Genomic DNA, 22,168 nt, shown 5'->3' with positions numbered 1-22,168 from the left:
GAAGCTAAAACTGTGTTGGAGGAGTCTCAGATAGAGGAGGCTCTCAGAACCCTTCAAACTTCTGATGTTTCTGGTTCGGCAGAGTCGTCTTCTGATTCTGCAGAGTCATCTTCAGAGGGTGATGATGTAGAAGTCAGATCAGAAAAGGATGCTAGATGCCTCACAGATTTCTCGCAAGGATAGACCTCCAGCCCATAACCTTGACTTTTGCAACACGGAGGTCCTTCCTTCCGCACCCATGGAGGGATTGACGGGGGGAGTTGCTTACCCGGTTATAGAGACTCAAAATGCTCAAGGGCAGAGACAAAGGGAGCACAATCCTCTAGATTTTAAAAGCATCAAACAGCTCAAGGAAGCTGTGATGTCACATGGGCCCCATGCTCCTTTTACCACCGCTATACTTGAATTTTTTTCTGCCTTAAATTGCACCCCTAGCGATTGGATGCAGCTGTGTCGCGCTGCTCTCTCTGGGGGGGATTATTTAATTTGGAGGAGTGAGTTTCAAGAACATTGTCAAACTACAGCTAATAGAAATGCTGCTGCAGGCTTCCCGGCTCGTAATCTTGAGATGCTCACGGGTACAGGGCAGTATGCCACTTTACAAGCACAGATTTTGTATGATCCTGCAGTTTATGCACAGATTAGTGTGGCCGCTACCAGAGCGTGGAAAGGGCTACCTAATAAAGCTGCTGGTGAACAACTATCTAAAGTCATTCAAGGGCCGTCAGAACCATTTGCAGAATTTGTAGATCGCCTGCTTCAACTAGCAGGGAGAGTGTTTGGGGATGTTGATCAAGCCATGCCCATAGTAAAGCAACTGGCCTTTGAAAATGCCAATAAATATTGCAAGGAGGCCATTAGGCCTCATAAAAATAAGAGCTTAAATGATTATCTTAAACTATGTAGAGATATAGATGGGCATCACATCATGGGACAGGTAATGGCCTCAGCCATGAGGGGGATTAATTCTGGAGGAAACCGCCCAAAAACCTGTTTTGGATGCGGTCAGCAAGGTCATATTAAGAAAAATTGTCCTGGAGCCCAAGCAACGGCAAAGACACTGGGACTTTGCCCGCGATGTAAAAAAGGGCATCACTGGAGTAATGAGTGCCGATCTAAGGTTTATGCTCAGGGAAATATGTTACCGCCATCGGGAAACGGGCAACGGGGTCTGCTCCAGACCCCCCGAAGCCAGGTGTATGGAGCCCTGGATACACCTGTCCCATCCCCAGTTTCCCACCATCCCATCCAGTTTGTTCCTCGAAGGAACCCCTTTTTGTCCAAGACCTTATCAGAGTCACCCCTGGAAGCGCAGGATTGGACCTCTGCTCCTCCACCAGAACAGTATTAACACCTCAGATGGGTCCCCAGGCTCTCAGTACTGGAGTTATGGGTCCACTACCTGCAGGGTCTTTAGGACTGATTCTGGGCAGGAGTAGCGCTCTTATGCAAGGTATTAGAGTAATTCCAGGAGTGATAGATGAAGACTCTGAAGGGGAAATTAGAATTATGGTTGAGGCTGGTAAAGGGGTGACAATTATTCCCCAGGGTGCTCGCATAGCACAACTGCTTTTGATGCCCCGCTTTCATACTAATAATCCTTTTCTTAAACCACACAGAGGTGAGGGTGGATTTGGCTCCACGGGCCCTCTAGCATGCTGGGTTTCCACCTTAGAACAAAGACCCATGCTAAATTTAAAAGTTAATGATCACAGTTTTCGGGGTCTTTTAGATACTGGCGCTGACACTTCAGTTATTTCTTTAAAACATTGGCCCGAAGCTTGGCCCCTTAAAAATTCTACCTCTAACCTACAAGGTATCGGCACAGCTCAGACGCCATTACAGAGCAAGCTACTTTTAAATTGGAAGGATGAGGAAGGTCATACAGGAACTTTTCAACCCTTTGTGCTACCTGACATTCCAGTGAACTTGTGGGGACGGGATGTGTTAGATGGTATGAGAACAGTGCTTACTACACAGCCTGTACAACAGATGCTGAAGAGTCAGGGCTACTGCCCAGCAAAGGCTTAGGGAAAATGTTGCAAGGAGATCCGCTCCCTGCGGCAGACAAAAACTGTGTCACTAGGGGTCCTGACGATACTAGAGGATTAGGGTCTTTTCCATAGGGGTCACTGCACAGCAGCCTTCAATAATACAACCGATAAAAATCACTTGGAAGAGTGATGACCCTGTATGGGTGGAGCAGTGGCCCCTTACTAAGGAAAAATTGGAGGCTGCGTACGCGTTGGTTAAGGAGCAGTTAGATGCTGGACATACCATTCCTTCCACTTCACCTTGGAACTCACCTATATTTGTTATTAAAAAGAATCAGGAAAATGGAGGCTATTACAGGATCTTAGAGCTGTAAATAAAACCATGCTTCTCATGGGAGCAACACAGCCTGGCTTGCCTGCCCCTGTGGCAATTCCTAAGCATTGGCATTTAATTGTGGTTGACTTGAGGGATTGTTTCTTCACCATTCCTTTGCATCCCGAGGACAGTCCTCGCTTTGCTTTCAGTGTTCCTTCAGAAAATCTTAAGGAACCTTATCAGAGATATCAGTGGGTGGTATTGCCTCAAGGAATGGCCAATAGCCCTACTATATGTCAAATTTATGTGTCTTTGGCCCTAGCTCCAGTTCGAAAAGCTTTTTTTTTTTTCTCGAAAAGCTTTTCCAGGTGTTTATATAATTCACTACATGGATGATATATTAATGGCTGCTAAAGATAAAAAACTTGTTTTTGATGCCTTTTCTAATTTACAAGAGGTTCTTAGCCTGGCTAATTTACAGATAGCCCCAGAAAAGGTACAGGTATCTTTTCCCTATCATTATTTAGGTCATGAATTGTTACGCACGGGCATACGCCCACAAAAGATTACTCTGCGTATGGATCAGCTTATGCACACTTAATGATTTCCAAACCTTTCTGGGAGATATTCAATGGCTTCGGCCCACTTTAAAAATTCCAACAGGTCAGCTTCGCCCCTTGTATGATGTCTTAAAGGGCGACCCTGACCCTTCATCTCCCCATAAATTAACAGCTGAAGGGCGTGTAGCCCTACAACGTGTGTAAGAGGCCCTGGAACAGGCTCACGTACAGTATATAGATCTTAATTCTCCCTTATTGTATTTGATATTTTGTTTTACTCATTCACCTACTGGAGTGTTTTGGCAAACAGGTCCTATTTTATGGGTACATTCCCCAGCTTCTCCAGCAAAAATCATCACTCCTTATCCACAGGCTGTCGCTCAGATTATATTTAAGGGAATCAAGATCAGTGTTCAAACTTTTGGTAAGGAGCCAGATATTGTGGTGACCCCATACACCCAGTCTCAAGTAGTATGGTTGCAAGCTAATGATAATGATTGGGCCATATTGACATGCTCCATGCAGGGTCAGTTTGATACTCACTACCCCTCCAGTGATGTGTGTCAATTTTTTAAATTGCATCCTGTTATATTTCCCAAGATAGTACAAATGACTCCTATTCCTCAGGCCCGTGTGGTATTTACTGATGGCACTTCACGTGGTTTTGCTGTGGTGGTTTCTGGTAACAGAGTAAAGAGAATAAAAGTCCAGGGCACTTCTGCCCAGGTGGCAGAGGTACAGGCGCTGTTGCTTGCTTTACAGATGTTTTCTGATGAGAGTGTAAATATTTATACCGATAGTCAATATGTGGCACATGCCATTATGCCTTTGGAAACAACAGCCTACATACCATCCATTTCTTCCATTCATGAATACTTATTGCAAGTGCAAGGACTTATATGGTCTCGCTCACATAACCTTTATGTGGGCCATATTAGAGCTCATACTCAATTGCCTGGACCTCTAAGTGAAGGTAATCAGAGGGCTGACGCCATTACTCGTATGGCTGTCACATTAGTCTGTTCTGCCTTTGATAAGGCTACTCAGTTACATCAACGTTATCATCTTAATGCTGGATCTCTCCGTTATCATACAGGCATAACCCGAAAACAAGCTATCCAGATAGTTAAATCATGCCCTATTTGTGTGGAATTTTTACCTGTTCCTCATTTGGAAGTTAATCCTTGAGGACTTTTACCTAATCATGTGTGGCAGATGGACGTTACATACGTGCCTTCCTTTGGAAAATTACAATATGTCCATGTGTCTATTGATACATATTCTTCTCTAATTTTTGCTTCTGTCCATTCAGGGGAAAAGGTTAAGGATGTAAAGAATCATTGTCTTCATGCTTTTGCTTACATGGGAGTGCCAAAATGCATAAAGACTGATAATGGTCCCGCCTACAGTAGTACGGGATTTTCAAAATTCTGCCAAGATTTTTCTATTGTTAATAAGACTGGTATTCCTTATAATCCTCAAGGGCAGGCTATAGTAGAACGCTGCCATCGTACCTTAAAAACTTATATTACTAAAGTAAAACGGGGGGGAGCTAGGGGCTCATCTCTCCTCTCCACATTCCATTCTTTCCCTTGTTTTATATATTTTAAATTTTTTATCGGTGGATTCTGCTGGAGTATCTGCTGCAGATAAGCACTGGAGGGCTCCTGTTGCAAATCATCCTCTGGTGCGATGGAAAGATCTTTCTACTGGCACTTGGAGGGGACCCGATCTGGTGTTGGTGTAGGCCCGGGGATCTGTTTGTGTCTTTCCACAGGACAATGAAGTTCCTCTTTGGGTTCCTTAACGCTGTGTGCGCCCTGTGGCTGCTGCTGAATCCCAACATGGCAGAGACCTATTGGGCCTTCATAAAAAACTCTCCCCTTCTGATGCCAATGGGGATTGAGAGCCCAATACGGCCAGCCTTGGCAAACATTATTCTAAGCCTAGGAACTGTAGCCATGTGGTTGGATTCCTCAGAAGGTAATGTATGGTAACTTTTTTCAAAAAACATTGAGAATGTACCACACCTTGGAGATTAAGGATAACTCTGAAGGTCAATGAACTTCATTTGCTAACAGTAGCATGCCAGCTAAGCCTTTTTTGCATTTTGCAACCCCCCTCAAGCTGGTGTAGTACCTACTTTTCAGGAATGGCTCTGTGCAACATTTATTTGCCTCCTGAAATTCATCTAGCCTTTTTGAAGATACCTCAAAATTTGTGAGCCTGAATGTAGCCATTATTGAGGCCATTAGTTCTGCTCCTTGTTTGCTGTTTTTGTTTTCTGTTTTCTTTATGTTTCTCAGTTGTTCTCTTGCAGACCTGCCAGCCTAAGTAGTGCTGGGATCAAGAAAAATGGGCCTTGGTGGTTCGTATTCCTGGAGCCATGTCCATGCCAGTGGACCGTGGCAGCTAGACACAGATGATGCTCACACGCTCCAGAAGAGACTCTGACATCGCTGTTGCTGTTGTTGCTGTTATAGCAGTGGTGTCCACTGCTGCTATTGTTTCTGGGATTGCTATTTCATAATTGGTTACTACAGCTAGCACAATGGAGACCCTGGCAGCAAAAGTAGCTACCACAGTTAGTTAATCTTTCTTCTTATTGGGCATGATAAATTTAATTCCACTTTTATACATTATAATTGGCTTTGTAAGTTGTAAAAAATTATTGAAACTCAAGTTCTATTTGCTTATGGGATACCACCTTACAAGGACTCCAATTTGCAGTAAGGCTTGTTTAAAAAGGGAATGGTTCAATTGCCTTTAGCCTCCTGGCTATGGGTGGGTTAGGACTTCTGTTGGTCTTTTCTATGTCGCACAGATTGCAAGCCCAGTGCCACTTTGAGATCTTTGGCAGCAGTCACTCTACAGCTCACATGGTTGAGTCTGTATGATAATGAGTATTCAGAGATGGGTAATGCTTGGGGGGCTGCCATCAACCTAAGACAGAGCACTTGTGTGGCCTGGGCAGGTGTCTCTATGACAGGTAAGGTGGTCTGCTGGTCCCACGCAACCTAAGACAGAAGCTCATTTAATAAAAAGGGGGGACCTGTGGGCGCCATGGGCCCTGGCCCCCGACTGGGAGTGGCTGCGGCCTTGCTTGCTGACCTTGATCAGATGTCCTCCCTATTCAGATTCCCTGCCGGTATCCACCCTTCTGAATGCTTAAGGGAAGTTCCTTGTTTGTGTATCCTGCATTTTGGGCGTTAACAACTTAGATGCAAGAATGTAGAACATTGGGTCTGGAATGTAGACCATTGGTAGCGAACTTCTGCCCTCCGGGGGTTCCTCCATTTGTGCTGTAAGCCTGTATTTAAGGTTTCTTCCCTCTTTCAATAAACGGCATTCGACATCCAATCGTACGAATGACTCGCTGTCTCTTGTCTCTATTTTTTAATCCGCAGCCCTTCGCTCAGACATGGTAAACGGGTATCGGTAATGCGGGTGTTACCACTACAATCTGTCTATACACCACATATGTGCCTGGTGCCTATTGAAAAAAAGCACATCAGACCCCCTGAAATTGGAGTTACAAATGGTATTAGTCAGCATGTGGGTGCTAGGAACCAAACCCAGATCTTCTGCAAGAGCCACAAGTGCTCTCAGTCATTGAGCTATCTTTCCAGTCCCTCACTGGTAGAATTCTGGTCTCTTATGAGTGGATAACTGAGTTTGATCCCTAACAACAAACTGAAAACAAATGCTTAGATGAGGCCAGATTGTGCCTCTCTCAAACTCATGATATACAAGCCTGGTTAATAGATTTGTAAATGGTATTATGTACTTCCATGAAACTAATCCTTACAAAACCAATATATGGACTTAGAAAGATTCTCTGTTAGAGTGGTGATTCTCCAAATATGGTCTAAGGACCCGAGGAGAGATGTGAGTTACAATTTTTTTTAACACAGTCTCTCCTCATTAATTCCCTCCTAACATCCCTTATGGTTGCTGGCATGACACTGCAGAGCATAAAATATCCTTTACCTGTGTGGTCCTTGGACTGGTTCTCTCAATATCCTTTCAACAGCCTTCTATTTGACTAAGGCTAGAAAGCTAATGATCTTGGTTCCCAGATTTACTTTGAGTGAGAGTTCTAGACATGAATTCTTAAACTCTGTCAATAAGATGTAGTGGAGGGAGATTTAGGTAGGATGGGAACCTCCCCACACTGTTTACAGCAGAGACCCAAGTCTGATCGCCAGTTCCCAGTGTGAGGTAGCTGAGTAGTTCCCTAATCTTTGAACTCCAGTTTTTGTGGTGTGAGATTGAACCAAGGCCATTGGCAGCTGTTACCATCAGTTCTTCCAGCCATGTTCATGATTTGACAGCACTTCATCCCTGCATCAATTTTTTTTTAATGTTCAGGATAATTTCTATCTTATGGTTATCACTAATACACATACATCAGTTTATGATTTTTTTATGTCTTTGTTTTTGAGACAGGGTCTTTCTGTGTAGTCTTGGCTAGACAGGGACTCACCATGTAGATCAGACTGACCTCAAACCTGCCTCTGATTCCCAAGTGCTGGGATTAAAGGCATGTATCACCATGCTTGGCATGACTTGTAGCTGTGGCTGGCCTAAAACTCACAGAGATCCATTTGCCCTGCCCCTGTCTCCCAAGTGCTGAGATCAAAGGCATGTGCCACCTTGACAACTCTGACATGATCTGTTTTTGGAAGTCTTTTTTAAAATTGTGTAGCAGGGGCTAAAGAGATGCTCAATAGTTAGGAGCATTGGCTCCTCTAGCAGATGACCTGGGTTTGGTTCTCAGCACCCACATGACTGCTTATACTCACCTGTCATTCTAGTTTCAGGAGGTCTGAATGCTGGGAGCCATTCCCCAGTGGTGGATGGGTCCTGCAGAGGATGTAAGGAGTCGGCGGGAGAAGGAAGTGAGCCAGGCTATGGTGGTCGGGAGAATCTTGCAGCCTGACTGACTAGCAGCCAGAGTGTTTATTTATTTATACAGAATTTAGTTAGCAGGGATACATTCATGTTGTTCCAAAACATAGATCATATCATTTTTGTTTTTGGACATGTGTTTCACTTCCTTTTGTTCATCTTTTAGTCATTATTAATAAACTATGACAGAACAGAGTTATCATTTTCAATCATTTTCCCTCAAGTTTTGACATCATTAATAAACAGAGTTATCATTCTTACTTATAAACCCATAACCCAATTTTTGAGAATCTAGAGGCATATGACAGCCTGTGCTCGGGCTGGTTGTTTTGGTTGCTTCAAGAACATTAGACCAAAACAAAATGTTCAAGTCACCCTGGGCATTTTGCCATGTCTCAGGCAGTATATTACTAACTCTTAGTGGCCAGAGTGCTCAGGGAAAATCCTCAGGCTAAAACTGCTACACTTTTTATTCAAATCTTGGCATAATACAATCAATGTTCACATTTATATCTTTATAGAATTTGGCATTCTATTGTTCCTTGACATTATAGTGGCTCTAACTTTTAAGAGAGGGAGGTCCTGACTTCTTATACTTTTATCATCTTTCCACTCCATACTTTGCTCACCAATATGTCTCTATGTAGGGCAGAGTTGTATGCCACATAGTTGTCTGAGTATACAGTGGGAAGAGGCTTGTAATCTGAACTGTGGCCAATTCCTCTAGCCCACCCAATCTTGTTGACCTTTTTAAATTTACTTTGTTTTGAATATCTTGTTCCAGTGTAAGTACAGGGACAGATGTCTCAAGAATGTCTCATAGCCTCAAATGTCTCATAGCCTCATAAAGAGACCTGTGGCTATTTTATGTGTCACAATCTCCAAGGCATAAGGAAGACCTTCAAGTAGATAAGAATATCTCCCTCAAAGTGGGGGCAGGGGAGATAGTATGTTCAGGACTTTCCTGGATAAGCTTAGAAGCAGCATTCCTTGGAGAAGGTATAAATGATTCATATGGAATTTCCCATAAATCCAACATCCCCAAATTGTACAAATATTAAAAGTACCCCAAGCATGTAACAGGTGGAGATGAAAACCAAAGGTGGCATGGCAGCCATCATGTGGTTCAGCTTTGCTGGATCTTTGTCAAGCAGCAGTGCTGGCTTTATGATTTCTGCCATTCCATTCAGATATGGCTGTGCCATCTGAAGCTGTCTTCTGCCTTCTTTGGGCACTGAAAACATGGGGATCACTTAAACACATACAGGCAAAACAGTCATATACATAAAAATAAAATAACTCTGTTTTTAAAATCCAGTAGTAGAGGTCCCCATCACTTGTTGAGACCTGTGTTATATATTCACACACAAGGAACTACAGGGGTTGTTTTAACGTATGATCTGGGAAGCCCTGAGGATCTAGAAACCCTATCAGGAAGAAAATAAAGAAAATAAAAATAGTAATAGTCAAGTTTTGGTCTCTATTTTCCGATTTTTTTTCTTAGAGAGAGTCCAGGGAGGGCTGCCAGAGGATACATGACATAGAATGGCAATAGATTGAATGAAGAAGCAGGCATGACAATTTGTCTTCAGATTAGTCAGATACTAGAGAGATTTGCAAGGATGTTACTTCCAGGAGAACATTTTGTTTCAGAAAATATGAGGCATTTTTATTTCATTAAAAATGCTACTTAAGGGGCTGGAGAGATGGCTCAGCAGTTAAGAGCACTTGCTGTTCTTCCAGAGGATCCAAGTTCAATTCTCAGCACCCACTTGACAGCTCACAACTCTGTAACTCCAAGATCTGACATCTTCACACAGACATATATGCAGGCAAAACACCAATGCACATAAAATAAAACAAAAACTATTTTTAATGCTATTTTAGCTGGGTTGTGGCGGCACATGCCTTTAATCCCAGCACTTGGGAGGCAGAGGCAGGCAGATCTCTGAATTGGAGGCCAGCCTGGTCCACAAAGCAAGTTCCAAGACATCCAGGGCTACACAGAGAAACCCTGTCTCCAAAAACAAAACAAAACAAAAAAAGAAGCGGAGTTTAGAGTTGTGTGTAGTGGTACATTCCTATACAGTAACTGTGAGGCTAAAGGCAGGAGAATTTCTATGAGTTTGAAGCTAGTTTGGGCCTCAAAAAGCAAACTGCAAGAGAACGTACATGCTTATGTCATGGTTTGATTCAGCTAGGAGGTCCCTTGCCACAACCAGTACATGCTGTTTGGACTTCCAGCCTCTGAGTCTGTGAGGGAATAAAGCTTTTCATTTCTTCTTTTTCTTGGGAGGTGCCAAGATTCATTCCATGGCCTACGCTGAGTTCACACTCATGGCAGTTGTTTTGCCTCAGCCTTGCTTCCTGAGAGCTGAGTGTTGAGATCATAGGCATGAGCCTGAGCTTAAGCTTATTTTCTTTATAAGGGGGAAGAAAGATGATAAGGAGGATGGTAGTTCATCAAGACGCTAAGACAGGAGAATCACTGTGAGTTAAGGTCAGCCTGTGACCCATGGTGAGTTCCAGAGCAATCTGGGCTACATGAAACTCTGTCTCAAAATAAAACAAAGAAGAAAAAGATGAGGAAGACATGGGTGTCTGGCATGATGGGCCGTACCTGTAGTGCCACGCACATGGCAAGGAGAGGACTAGTGAGAGTTTAAGGTCAGTCTTGGTTACATAGCAATGTTGAGACCAGCCTCTAAGAGACCTTGTTGGTTGAAAAAAGGAGGTGTTATGCTGTGGATATCACTCTATGTAAATAAAACACTGATGGCCAATGACCAGGCAGGAGGTAGGTGGGACAAGGAGAGAGGAGAATTCTGGGAAGCGGAAGGCGGGGAGAGACACTGCAGCCACCGCCAGGAGAAGAGCATGTAGAGACGCCGGTAAGCCACCAGCCACGTGGCAAGGTATAGATTTATAAATATGGGTTAATTTAAGATAAAAGAACAGTTAGCAAGAAGCCTGCCACGGCCATACAGTTTATAAGTGATATAAGCGTCTGAGTGATTATTTTATAAGTGGATTGTGGACTGCGGGGCTTGGGAACCTGGAGAGAAGCCCTCCAGCTACAAATGGCGCCCAACGGCTCGAGTTTCCACCTTAAACCTGAGAATATTTAATAACCAATTCTAAACAGAGCCAAAACCAGGTTCCTGCTTCTTGTCTCATACGGGCAGCTAGATGTGGCAAAACGCAAGTTTGGACACTGGCGGGTTCCTGGCGGGTGCGTTTGACCGGCAGTATGGCGGAAATGAGGCATCTGCCAGCGGCAAATTAAGCTGTGTGGTAGATTTAGTCTTTACTAGTATTTAAAAAAAAAAAAAAAAAAGAGGTTTCTGGGCTACACGCTGCTTTGATAAAAGCTTAGACCCACTATTTCTGAGACTTGATGACTCCCAGAGCTGGCGGAAAACGTACCACTGCCATGTTGGGAAGCTAAAGTGGGCGGAGCCAGCAGCCACAGCGCCGTTTCAGGCTTACAATGGTACAGTTTAAAGCAATAGGCTCAAGGCTCAAGGTAATATAAAACATAAGCCACATAAAGATGGCTACCACACAGAGAATCTGGATTATGTTCTCTTTGATATTCATAACTAAACAAAAACATTTGATTACAAAAGCTGTTGAGTTATGCCAAAATGTATATTTTAAAGGTACCTTGACTTCAAAATTTGGATATAAGGATATGTTACTTTGGAAAAGAGGTTCTGCTTTTGTTTCCACAGAAAGCCAGAGGCTGTGGACTTGTTCCAGATTAAGATACATCAGGTTTCACCAGCCAAGACCCCCTGAAAGGACTCCGATGACACCATGGCCCAGATGATCCAACATCCAGATCGGTTTCAAGGCAACTGGATCACACAATACAGCCTCACGGACTACCCCATAGGTCTAAAATTTTCTTTGCGTCCCCATAAGATACAGCGCCCCCCTCCAGCAGGAAGTAGTAAGAGATGCTACGCCCAAATTCCCAAATATACCAAGCTGGCTTTAGAGGTGGAATTGGCTCACTCCCCCTCTAAACCCAGACATATTGCTTTAAAAAAAAAATGGTTAAGGGATTCTTGTGTCCCAAATCAGAAGAGCCCTCTGGTGTGGGACAGAGAAAAACCAAGATTTTTATTTAAAACAGGTTGATTATAAATGTGATCTCTTTCTAAAAAAGAAAAGGGGATATGATATATAGGAGGATATGGAGATGATAAGATAAAAGGGTAGATTAATGAACCTACTTTTAAAGAATAACTTGTTTAAAATGTTTTACATTGGTATAGATTTTAGTTTATGTTTAAAATGTTTTACATTGGTATAAATTTTGGTTCATTGATACAAACTTGAAGTTAATTTTGTTATACTCTCTCTATATATGTATATATTTCTATTCTTGTTTGAGGTGTTGTGTTTATATAACTCATTTAAAATTGTAATGGATAATTAAAAAATAGATTAATAATTAGTCATCTATGATAATCATATCTGTAGCCATGTTAGTTAAGTCTTCTAGGTATACATAGATATATTTCAGATAGATAGGTAATCTTCAAACACTTCATAGACCTGGAGAATATGGCATTTAAATAACTTAGAATTCTGTTGACGTGAGACACAATTGCTCCTGGCTGCACCAAATTGATCCCGAGAGAATGTTGGGCTTCTAAGACATTTCCATTTGGAAGTTTGTCTTTTGGCACAAAATGGCCTACTGGGCAAAGAACTGCCCTTGCCTTGATGGCTGACAGTACAAATGCAATGCTCTCCTTTCTGGACAAGCGGGACACAAGGAAAGCGACCACTGTACTCTGCCAAGACAGGGTAAGATGGTCTTTCAGAAATCCTGCTTCTGAAAATGGTCTGTCAGATACTCTAGGCCTGTAGCCAATTTGAATGCACCAACAATGCTGAGAAACATCAGGTGACTGTCCAGGCTGCCAGCTGTCTTGGTCTACTCTTGCAAGATTCCCGAAAGTTGCTTGCATCCATCTACCATTTCTCAGGTACCATTATGTTCCTTCTCAGGTCTTTGATGTGGTTGAAGGCTAGATAGTCGTAATTTCCTCAGTTATGATAAAAGATAAGTTAGCTATAAAACCTTAAACTCACAAATATAAGATAGATAGGACATCTTCTTTAATATTGTAACTATAATTCTTGCTTGGTAATTGTTTTGTTATATGTAATTTTACCATGTTAAAGTTAAAACCTTCCTTTTTAAAAAAAAGAAGAAAGGGGAAGTGCTGTGGATATCACTCTATGTAAATAAAACACTGATGGCCAATGACCAGGCAGGAGGTAGGTGGGACAAGGAGAGAGGAGAATTCTGGGAAGCAGAAGGCGGCGAGAGACACTGCAGCCACCGCCAGGAGAAGAGCATGTAGAGACGCCGGTAAGCCACCAGCCACGTGGCAAGGTATAGATTTATAAATATGGGTTAATTTAAGATAAAAGAACAGTTAGCAAGAAGCCTGCCACGGCCATACAGTTTATAAGTGATATAAGCGTCTGAGTGATTATTTTATAAGTGGATTGTGGGACTGCGGGGCTTGGGGAACCTGGAGAGAAGCCCTCCAGCAACAGTGTTAGGGTGGGGTGGACTGGAAATAAAGTTCAGTAGTAGAGTGCTTGCCTAGTATTTGTGAGGTCCTAGGTTCAATCCCCAGCACGCAAAAAAGAAGCAGAAGTTTTTTTGTTTTTGGTGGTGGTTGTTTTTTTGTTTTTTTTTTTTTTTTTCCTCTTCCTTTGAGCACACTGCATTTGCTTCTGTATAGAATCTGGTGGAAATGATGGATTGTGACTTCTGAGGGTAGGTCATAAAAGGCCCTATAGTTTCTTCCTTGTTCCCTCTTGGGTCACTTGCTATGGAGAAAGCCAGCCAGTTCAGCAGCCCTATGGAGAGATCTAGGCTGTGAGAAGGAGACAAAGCCTGTTAGGATCTGAAGTCTCCTATTAACAGCCATGTGAATGAGCCATCTTAGGAACAGAGTTTCCAGCCTCTGTTGAGTCTTCAGATGACTGCAGCCCCCAGTGATATCTCATCTCATCAGCTGAGCTGTCCCTCCACTCCCAGACCAGAGAATCTGTGAGATGATTAAGTATTTACTGTTTTATTTTTAGGATTTTTTTTTGGGGGGTAGTCTATGTGTGCTACCAGAGTTCAAACCGAGAGTCTTGCACACATTCAGCCTCTCAGCCTCTGAGCTCTACTTTGAACCCTAAATATCTGTTGTTTAAAATGATAAATTTAGAAGAGATGTATGTAGCAATAGATACAGATACTTAATACATCCCATAATGTCTATGTGTAAATGTATAAGACTAGCTAATAGTTACTGAATGCATGGACACTTCCTGAATGTTTTGTATGCACTGATGTAATCTTCTGAACAAACATAATTAGATACTTCTCCAAGTTTTCAATGTGGTAGGTTGGTTGGTTGTTTTGAGACATGTTTTCATTATGTACTAGGCTAGCCTTGAAAATACTTATTCCTCTGCCTCAGCCCTCCCAAGTGCTGGGATTACCACCACACCCAGTGTTCTTCAAGTGAATTTTTTAGTGTATATGTGAATTAATCCATTATCAAATTTACAGGTAGATAACAGTGCTGTCTGCAGTTGGCAGGTTAGGAAACTGAGGCACAGACAGATATCTTATTCAAGCTTCCTCAGGTGCTAAAAGAAGCAGCTTAGGAATTAGTGGTCTGCCTCTGCTGTCCCTGCACTAACATCTGTCTGTCACACTGCTGTTTTGATGGTGTCGGTGTTACTGGGAAATACTCTCCAATGATGTAATAAGTTCCAGGACAGCCAAGGCTACACAGAGAAGCCCTGTCTCTGTAGCAGGATTTCTCAGACCACGAGCCCCAAAATCACAGAGACTTATTATTAGTTATGAATGCTCGGGCTTTTTGTATGCTTGTCCCACTAACTCTTATAACTTAATTTAACCTGTTTCTCTTTATCTGCATTTTGCCTCAGGGCTTTTTTCCTTTCATTCTGTATGTCCTACTTTACTGCTTCTTCCCTGTCTGTCTGTCTGCCTGGCAGCTGCCTGGCTTCTGGCCCTGGGTATCTTTCTCGTTCTCTTCCCTCCTAGATTCCTCCTCCTACTTTTCTCTCTGCCTTCCAGCTCCATCTATCCCTCCTCTGCCTAGCTATTGGCTGTTCAGCTTTTTTGGGGGAGATCAATTAGGTGCCTTAGGCAGGCAAGATAAAACAAATGCAACACATCTTTACATACCTAAACAAATGCAGCATAAACAAATGTAACACACCTTAACACAGTTAAAGTAATATCCCACAATAGTCTCAAAAAAACAAAACAAAACAAAACAACAAACAAACAATGCAGGCATAAGCCTCACAATAGAAATGATGAAATAGAGATGAAGAGATCTTCTTAAGAATTAGGAGAACTTAGGAAGGAACCTAGGTTCTCATCCATTAAGGCCCCTAGATGAATTATATGAACCCTCAAGCCTTTTTCAATTCCATCACATATTAAAAATACCTTTTAATACACATCATTATTTAATGACTCCACTTGGAAATAGCAGAGTGAAAATGGTTTTACAATGTTCCTTTCATTTTCTATTAAATTTGGTAAAAATGGAACATTTTTAATGTAATATCTTGAATTTCACTGTGCTAGCCTAGGGGAAAGAGGTCTGCTTGTGTCCTGAACTTCAATGTTATGAGTTTCACACTCTAAAATGAATACTTTACATCCATTCTTTTTGTTTGTTTTTTCAAGAGAAGTTTTCTCTGGGTAGCTCTGGCTGTACTGGAACTCCATATATAGGCCAGGCTGGCCTCAAACTCAGAAATCTGCCTACTTCTGCCTCCTGAGTGCTAGAATTAAAGGCATGCGCCACCACTGCCTGGACATTCATTCTTAACTATATCCATTATACTAACTTGTATATGTATCAATAAATGAATTGTAGGATGAAAATACAAATCATACTCAGAAAAAAAAATTTCCTTTTGTTTGGGTATGGTGGTACATACTTTTAATCCCAGCATAGAGGCAGACAAATTTCTGTTGAGTTTGAGGGCAGCTTAGTCTACATAGTGAGTTCCAGGTGAAGTAGGGCTGTACATAGTGAGACTCTCTCAATTTTTTCTCTTTTAAAATGTCATTTGTAAGGGGGCTGGAGACATGGTGTCTTAGGGAGTCTAGTGCTGTGAAGACACACCAAGATGATGGCAACTCTTATAAAGGAAAACATTTAATTGGGTGGCTTACAGTTAAGAGGTTCAGTCCATTATCATCATGATGGGACATGGTGGCATGCAGGCAGACATGGTACTGGAGAAGAAGCTGAGATTTCTACATCTTGACTAGTAGGCAACAGGAAGTGGCCTGAGACACTAGGTGTGTCTTCAGCATATATGAGACCCCAAAGCCCACTTCCACAGTGACACATTTCATCCAACAAGGCCACACCCACTCCAACAAAGCCACACCCTACTAATAGTGCCACTCCCTTTGGGGCCATTTTCTTTTCAAACCACCACATTCTACTCCCTGGCCCCCAAAGGTTATAGCCATATCATAATGCAAAAGTGCATTCAGTCCAACTTCAAAAGTCCCCATAATATGTAACAATCTCAAACTTATTTAAAAGTCTACAGTTCAAAGTCTCCTGAGAATCATTCAATCTCTTAACTGTAACCCCTATAAAATCAAAATCAAAAAGCAAATCACATACTTTCAACACATAATGGCACAGAATATACATTACCATTCCAAAATATAGGGAAGGGAGCATAGTGAGAAAATACTGGACCACAGCAAGACTGAAAACCACCTGGGCAAACTCCAAACTCTGCACCTCCACGTCTGATGTCAAAACGCTCTTCAGATCACCAACTCCTTTCAGTTTTGTTGATTGCAGCATACTTCTTTCTCTTGAGCTGGTTCCATTCTGTTAGCAGCTCTCCTCAGCACATATCCCATGACTCTAGCATCTCCAACATCTTGGGATCTCCAAGGCAATCCAGGCTTCAACTTTACAGCTTCATACAGTAGCTTCCATTCAGGGACACTTCTGACACATGCCTGGCCTCTGTGGCTTTTCTTAGTTGCAGAGGCAAATTCCATAACCTGTTTATTTTGTCCTTAACTCTAAAGTCAGCATGTGGCAAAGCTGCCAAGTTCTACTTCTTGCTGGGGCTGGAACATGGCCCCCTTGTTCAAGTATATCTTCACTATCTTTCTGTTTTCAATGGTTTCCTTCACTGCCTAAGCTGTCTTGAAACTGGATCTGTGGGCTAAGCTGGCCTTAAACTCAGAGATCTGCCAGCCTCTGCCTCTGGAGTTCTGGGTTTAAAGATGTGCCCCATCACACCTGACTCAAAGCTTTTCTTTAATTCCTTTTCACAATTTGGAAACTTAGCGGGGTAGGATCTTTTCCTGAGGTTATCACTCTCTATATTCCAGTTCTTAATCTGTTTATCTCCTTGAACACAGGATTTAGCTCCATTCCACTTCCTGGTGCTTCTTTTCTCCTCAAATTGTTCTCCATCTTGTATTTTTCCTTGTTCAGCTTGCTCCTTTTCATTATAAATCTTAATCAGAGTTACCACTAATAACAATATAACAGAGTCTATACTAGGCTGCTTTGAGATTTCCTCTGCCAATGAAATTAATCCAAATCTCTTCATTTTTGCTTCAGACAGACTCTTGGGACAAAGGCAAAAGGCAGCCACATTTTTCACCAAAGTATCACAAGAATGATCTCTAGGCCACATTCTAAAGTTCTTCACCTCTGAAACCTCTTTAGCTAGGCTCCCAGTTCAAATCCCCAGCAGCACCTCTCTCTTCTGTGCTCCTACTAGTATGGGCCCATCAAGTCCCACTTAAAGCATTCCACTGCTTTCCTAACCCAAACTCTCAAAATCCATATGACTCCAAACAAGACATGGTCTGGACTATCACAGAAATATTCCAGTCCCCGATACGAACTTCTGTTTTAATTAGGATTCCTATTGCTGTGAAGAGATACCATGACCACAGCAACTCTTATAAAGGAAAACATTTAATTGGGGTGGCTCTTGTACAGTTTCAGAGGTTCAGTCCATTATCATCATTGTGAGACATGATGGCATATAAGCAGACATGGTGCTGGAGGAGCTGAGATTCCTACATCTTGACAAGTAGGCAACAGGAAGTGGTCTGAGAAACTGAGTTCTCCATTTACCAGATTTCTTTTTAATAACAAATAAAGGAGAATCCCAAGGGCTGGTTGATTCTTCAATATGCTGAGCATTTAACTGTTCTTCTATCAGCTCTTTTAAAGCCTGGAGTTTCTCTGTTGTTAAAGGCCATTGCTGAACCCATACAGGCTTGTCTGTTAACCATTTTAAAGGTAGAGCTGTTGGTGTCTTTGGAAGATCATCAGTTGTTGTGCCCTGTTCTTGTATAATATGGATGGCTGGTGACCACTTAGAATAATGCCTTCTAATATTTCTCTCAGAAACATGTGTTAGTTTATCATTTGTGTCTGAGATTGGAGGGATATTAATCTGAGTATTCCATTGTTGCAACAAGTCTCGACCCCACAGGTTCATAGCTATGTTAGTCATTTATGGTTTTAATTTTTCTCTCTGTCCTTCTGGACCTATACATTTGAGCCATCTTGCACCCTGTTTCACTCGAGATAATGTCCCAATTCCTAACAATTGAACGTTTACCTCCTGAAGAGGCCAAGTTGGATGCCAAAATTCTGGTGCAATTATGGTAACATCCGCACCTGTGTCTACCAGACCAGACAACAAAACACCATTTATTTTTATTGTTAATTTTGGTCTTGTTCATTAATAGAAGTTTGCCAAAAATTTTTTTTTTATGTTTTTTTTTCTGAACTTTCTATTCTCTCTGTTTCATCATTCTGACCAGCATGATTTATTCCAATAGGCATTTGGTTATTTAATTGCTCTGAGTAGGGGTTTCCTCTACAACTGCAGGAAAGGTTTGAACTGGATTTACTGTGGGAGCCTGCCTGAGGCCCCTCTGGGAGTTTCGTGAAGCCCGAGGTAAAGGATTACCTTGTCTGTCCTTTGTTGATCTACATTCGTTGGTCCAGTGTTTTCCCTTACCACACCTTCTGCATACTCCAGAAGGAAGGGGCATTCTGTTACCAGTGTTCCTTGAAGAAACATTGTTTCTAGGAATGACCTGTCTACAGTCCCTTTTCAAATGTCCTTGCTTTCCACATCCAAAACATGTATTTCTACATCAGCATATATGAGACCTCAAAGCCCACCTCCACAGTGACACACTTCCTCCAACAAGTGCACACTCACTTCAACAAAACCATACTTCCTAATAGTACCACTCCCTTTGGGGTTGTTTTTTTTTTTTTTTTTTTTTCAAACTCCACAGATGGATCGGCAGTTAAGAGCACATTGCTTTAGGAGAGGACCCTGGTTTGATTCCCACATGGTGGCTCACAATCATCAGTAACCCTAATTCTAGAGGATTCAACCAGCATGCATGTGGTATATATACATGCATGCAGGTAAAACCTTCATACACATAAAGTAAAGTAAATAAACCTAAAAAACTATGTAAATAAATATGTCATTCTGAATTGTGATACACCTAGAAGAAGTGTTTAATTTTTATTTATTTATTTTTTTATTTTTTATTTTTTTTGGTTTTTCGAGACAGGGTTTCTCTGTGTAGCTTTGCGCCTTTTCCTGGAACTCACTTGGTAGCCCAGGCTGGCCTCGAACTCATAGAGATCCGCCTGGCTCTGCCTCCCGAGTGCTGGGATTAAAGGCGTGTGCCACCACCACTTGGCATGTTTAATTTTTAAATCAGCAAATATTAGGTGTAAATTTGTATTATTTTTTGCAGTATCTGATATGTATAAAGTCAATGATGAATTTGGTGTATTTTAATTCATTAAATTCAAAGCCATTTATAAATGTTCCAGATACAAGTATAGGCCTCTCTGAACTTAGAGAAATAAAAATAACTGGTAAGAAACTCCAAAGGTCTTTCATTAACTGTTAACATTTCCATCAAGACCATCTTCTCAAGAGATGTGTGTGTGTGTGTGTGTGTGTTTTTTTTTGTGTGTGTGTGTATGTGTGTGACGTGCATTCGTGCACACTCATGCAAGTGGGTGCACAGATGCACATGTGCCACAGTGTACTTATGGAATCAGAGGACACCTTTCCAGTGTAAGTTTTTTCCCTTCACTGTGGGTTCTGGGGATCTAACTCAAGTAGTCTGGTCTGTGTGGTAAGGACTTTTACCTGCTGAGCCATCTTTCTGGCACTGCTCTTATTTTGTGTAAAGTCTAGAGTTGTGTAGCTTAGGCTGGCCTAGAAGTCACTGCGTAGTCCAGACTGATTTGAACCTGTGACATTCTTTTTGTTTCAATAATTACCTCTGATCCCAGTGCTGGGAATATGGGGGTGAGTCACAATGCTCAATTTTCGTTGCTTTCTTTGTTTCTTTCATCTGCTCTATCTCCTTTGCTTTATTATTTTTTCATAAAAATGTTTAGGTTAGGGGGTATAGCTGAGCGGAAGTGTGCTTGAATAGCATGCATATAAGGTCCTAGGTTCAATCTTTAGTTTAGTGAAACAACAAAACCAACCAACGATAAGACCCTACCATCCACATAGTACATTGCATATTCACATCTTTTAGTTTTTGCCTTCTGGCAGTAGAGTTAGGTTCCCTAAGGGTGGGAGATTTTCCTATGCTTCTTTGACTGTAATAGACACAGCATTTAAATAATACCTGTTATAAGAGTGATTTGGTGAGCATTTAACAATAGTCAGGGCTAAGACATGGCTCAGCAGCTAAGGATGCACACTGTTCTTGCAGAAGACCCAAGTTGATCTCCCACCATCCATGTTGGCTGTTTCATATCCTCCTGTAACTCCAGCTCCAAGGCATCCAATGCCTCTTTTGGATTCTGTGGGCACCTGCACACATGTTGCACTCACTTTCATACATTCATACAAGCAAGAATAAATAATAATAATAAATTTAAAAAATTAAGCTGGACTGTGGTGGCACATGCCTTTAATCCCAGCACTAGGGAGGCAGAGGCAGGCAGATCTCTGTGAGTTTGAGGCCAGCCTGGTCTACAGATTCCAGGACAGCCAGAGCAATACAGAAAAAGCCTGTCTCAAAATACCAAAACAAATAAATAAACAAACAAATAAATAAAATTCAATGTAAAAGATCTGATAAGCATATCTGGGTATGTGTCATCTTTCAGAAGCTCTTATCTTCCTGATTTTGAAGCCTAAGTGCTACAGTTCAAAATGTGCACCATCACACGCAGCTCCCAGTTAACTTTATAATTAGTGCTCATTGAAGACTTATTCTTTTGATTATGTTACTAACCTGTGAGGATTGATATTATTTCCATTTCCCAGATATTACAATAAACTTGAAAAGTTCTACAGACATTAAATAGCAGAGAGATTTCAATCTTAGACTAAATAAAAGAATCAAGTCACCAAAGGCCACATGTCATATGATTTCCATTTATTTGAACTCTCCAGTTCAGGTGAGTCCGTAGATACAGGAACTGAATGAGGGCTTGCCTAATTGGTAGGAGGAATGGAGAGTGGTGCTAACAGGGTGGGGTTCTTTTAGGGGGAACCAACATGGTTCACTTATTTTAAACTTTATTTATTTAAAATTTTGTTACTTTAATTTATTTGTGTATGTGTATGGGCAGAGGACAACTATTGGGAATTGGTTTCCTCCTTCTACCATGTGAGTCCTTGGATGGAACTAAGGTCATCAGTCTGGTCAGCAATGCCTTAACCCACTGAGCCATCTTTGCAGCGATTGCTTATTTTTTTTTACCTATTTATTTATTTATTTATTTTGAGACAAAGTCTAGCTATGTATCTCTGACAGAACACATTCTGCAGACGAAGTTGGCCTTGAACTTGTGATAATCTTCTTGCCTCTGCCTTACAAATGTTGGGATGACTGTTGTGTATCACTATGTTTCAGTAACCTAGTTTAAAAATTAAATTTTACTAAGCTTAAGAGAACAAGTAAAAGCTGTCTCTATCCAACAATTGTTGCTGGGGATGGGAGTGGGATTCAGTGACATTCCATTGGATTCGGTGACATTTCCATTCAACAAGTAAGGAAACAAAAAATACAAAAGCAGCCCAGAATGTAGAGTCCACGACAGAAGAAACTTGTTGAAGTGCAAGCACTTGTTGGTTACTTTCACTTTATTAATGTATTTACTATGTGCGATTAGGGCCTTTACCACTGAACTACATTCTCAGTCTTTGAATCACTTAAAAAAAAGCCCTCACCCTTTTCGCTTTTATTTTCCCTGCTTCTATGAAGGGTAGGGATAACTCCCGATATGCATCCT

General features: G+C 41.7%; 1 protein-coding gene across 2 annotated transcripts in view; it reads left to right on the top strand.

Annotated features, from left to right (window-relative positions):
- The first annotated feature begins 13,636 nt into the window (after window positions 1-13,636).
- Srpk2 (SRSF protein kinase 2) overlaps window positions 13,637-22,168 on the top strand; it is a 218,125-nt gene continuing 209,593 nt past the window's right edge. For both annotated transcript variants that reach the window (XM_037203579.1, XM_037203584.1), the window contains exon 1: window positions 13,637-13,866. In XM_037203579.1, coding sequence (XP_037059474.1) covers window positions 13,796-13,866 — 71 coding nt within the window. In that variant the 5' untranslated portion in view covers window positions 13,637-13,795. The remainder of the gene's footprint in view (window positions 13,867-22,168) is intronic.

Source organism: Peromyscus leucopus, chromosome 3 (assembly GCF_004664715.2).
Source record: "Peromyscus leucopus breed LL Stock chromosome 3, UCI_PerLeu_2.1, whole genome shotgun sequence".
In the NCBI taxonomy this organism is placed as follows: Eukaryota; Metazoa; Chordata; class Mammalia; order Rodentia; family Cricetidae; genus Peromyscus; species Peromyscus leucopus.
This window is presented reverse-complemented; position numbering and strand designations above follow the sequence as displayed.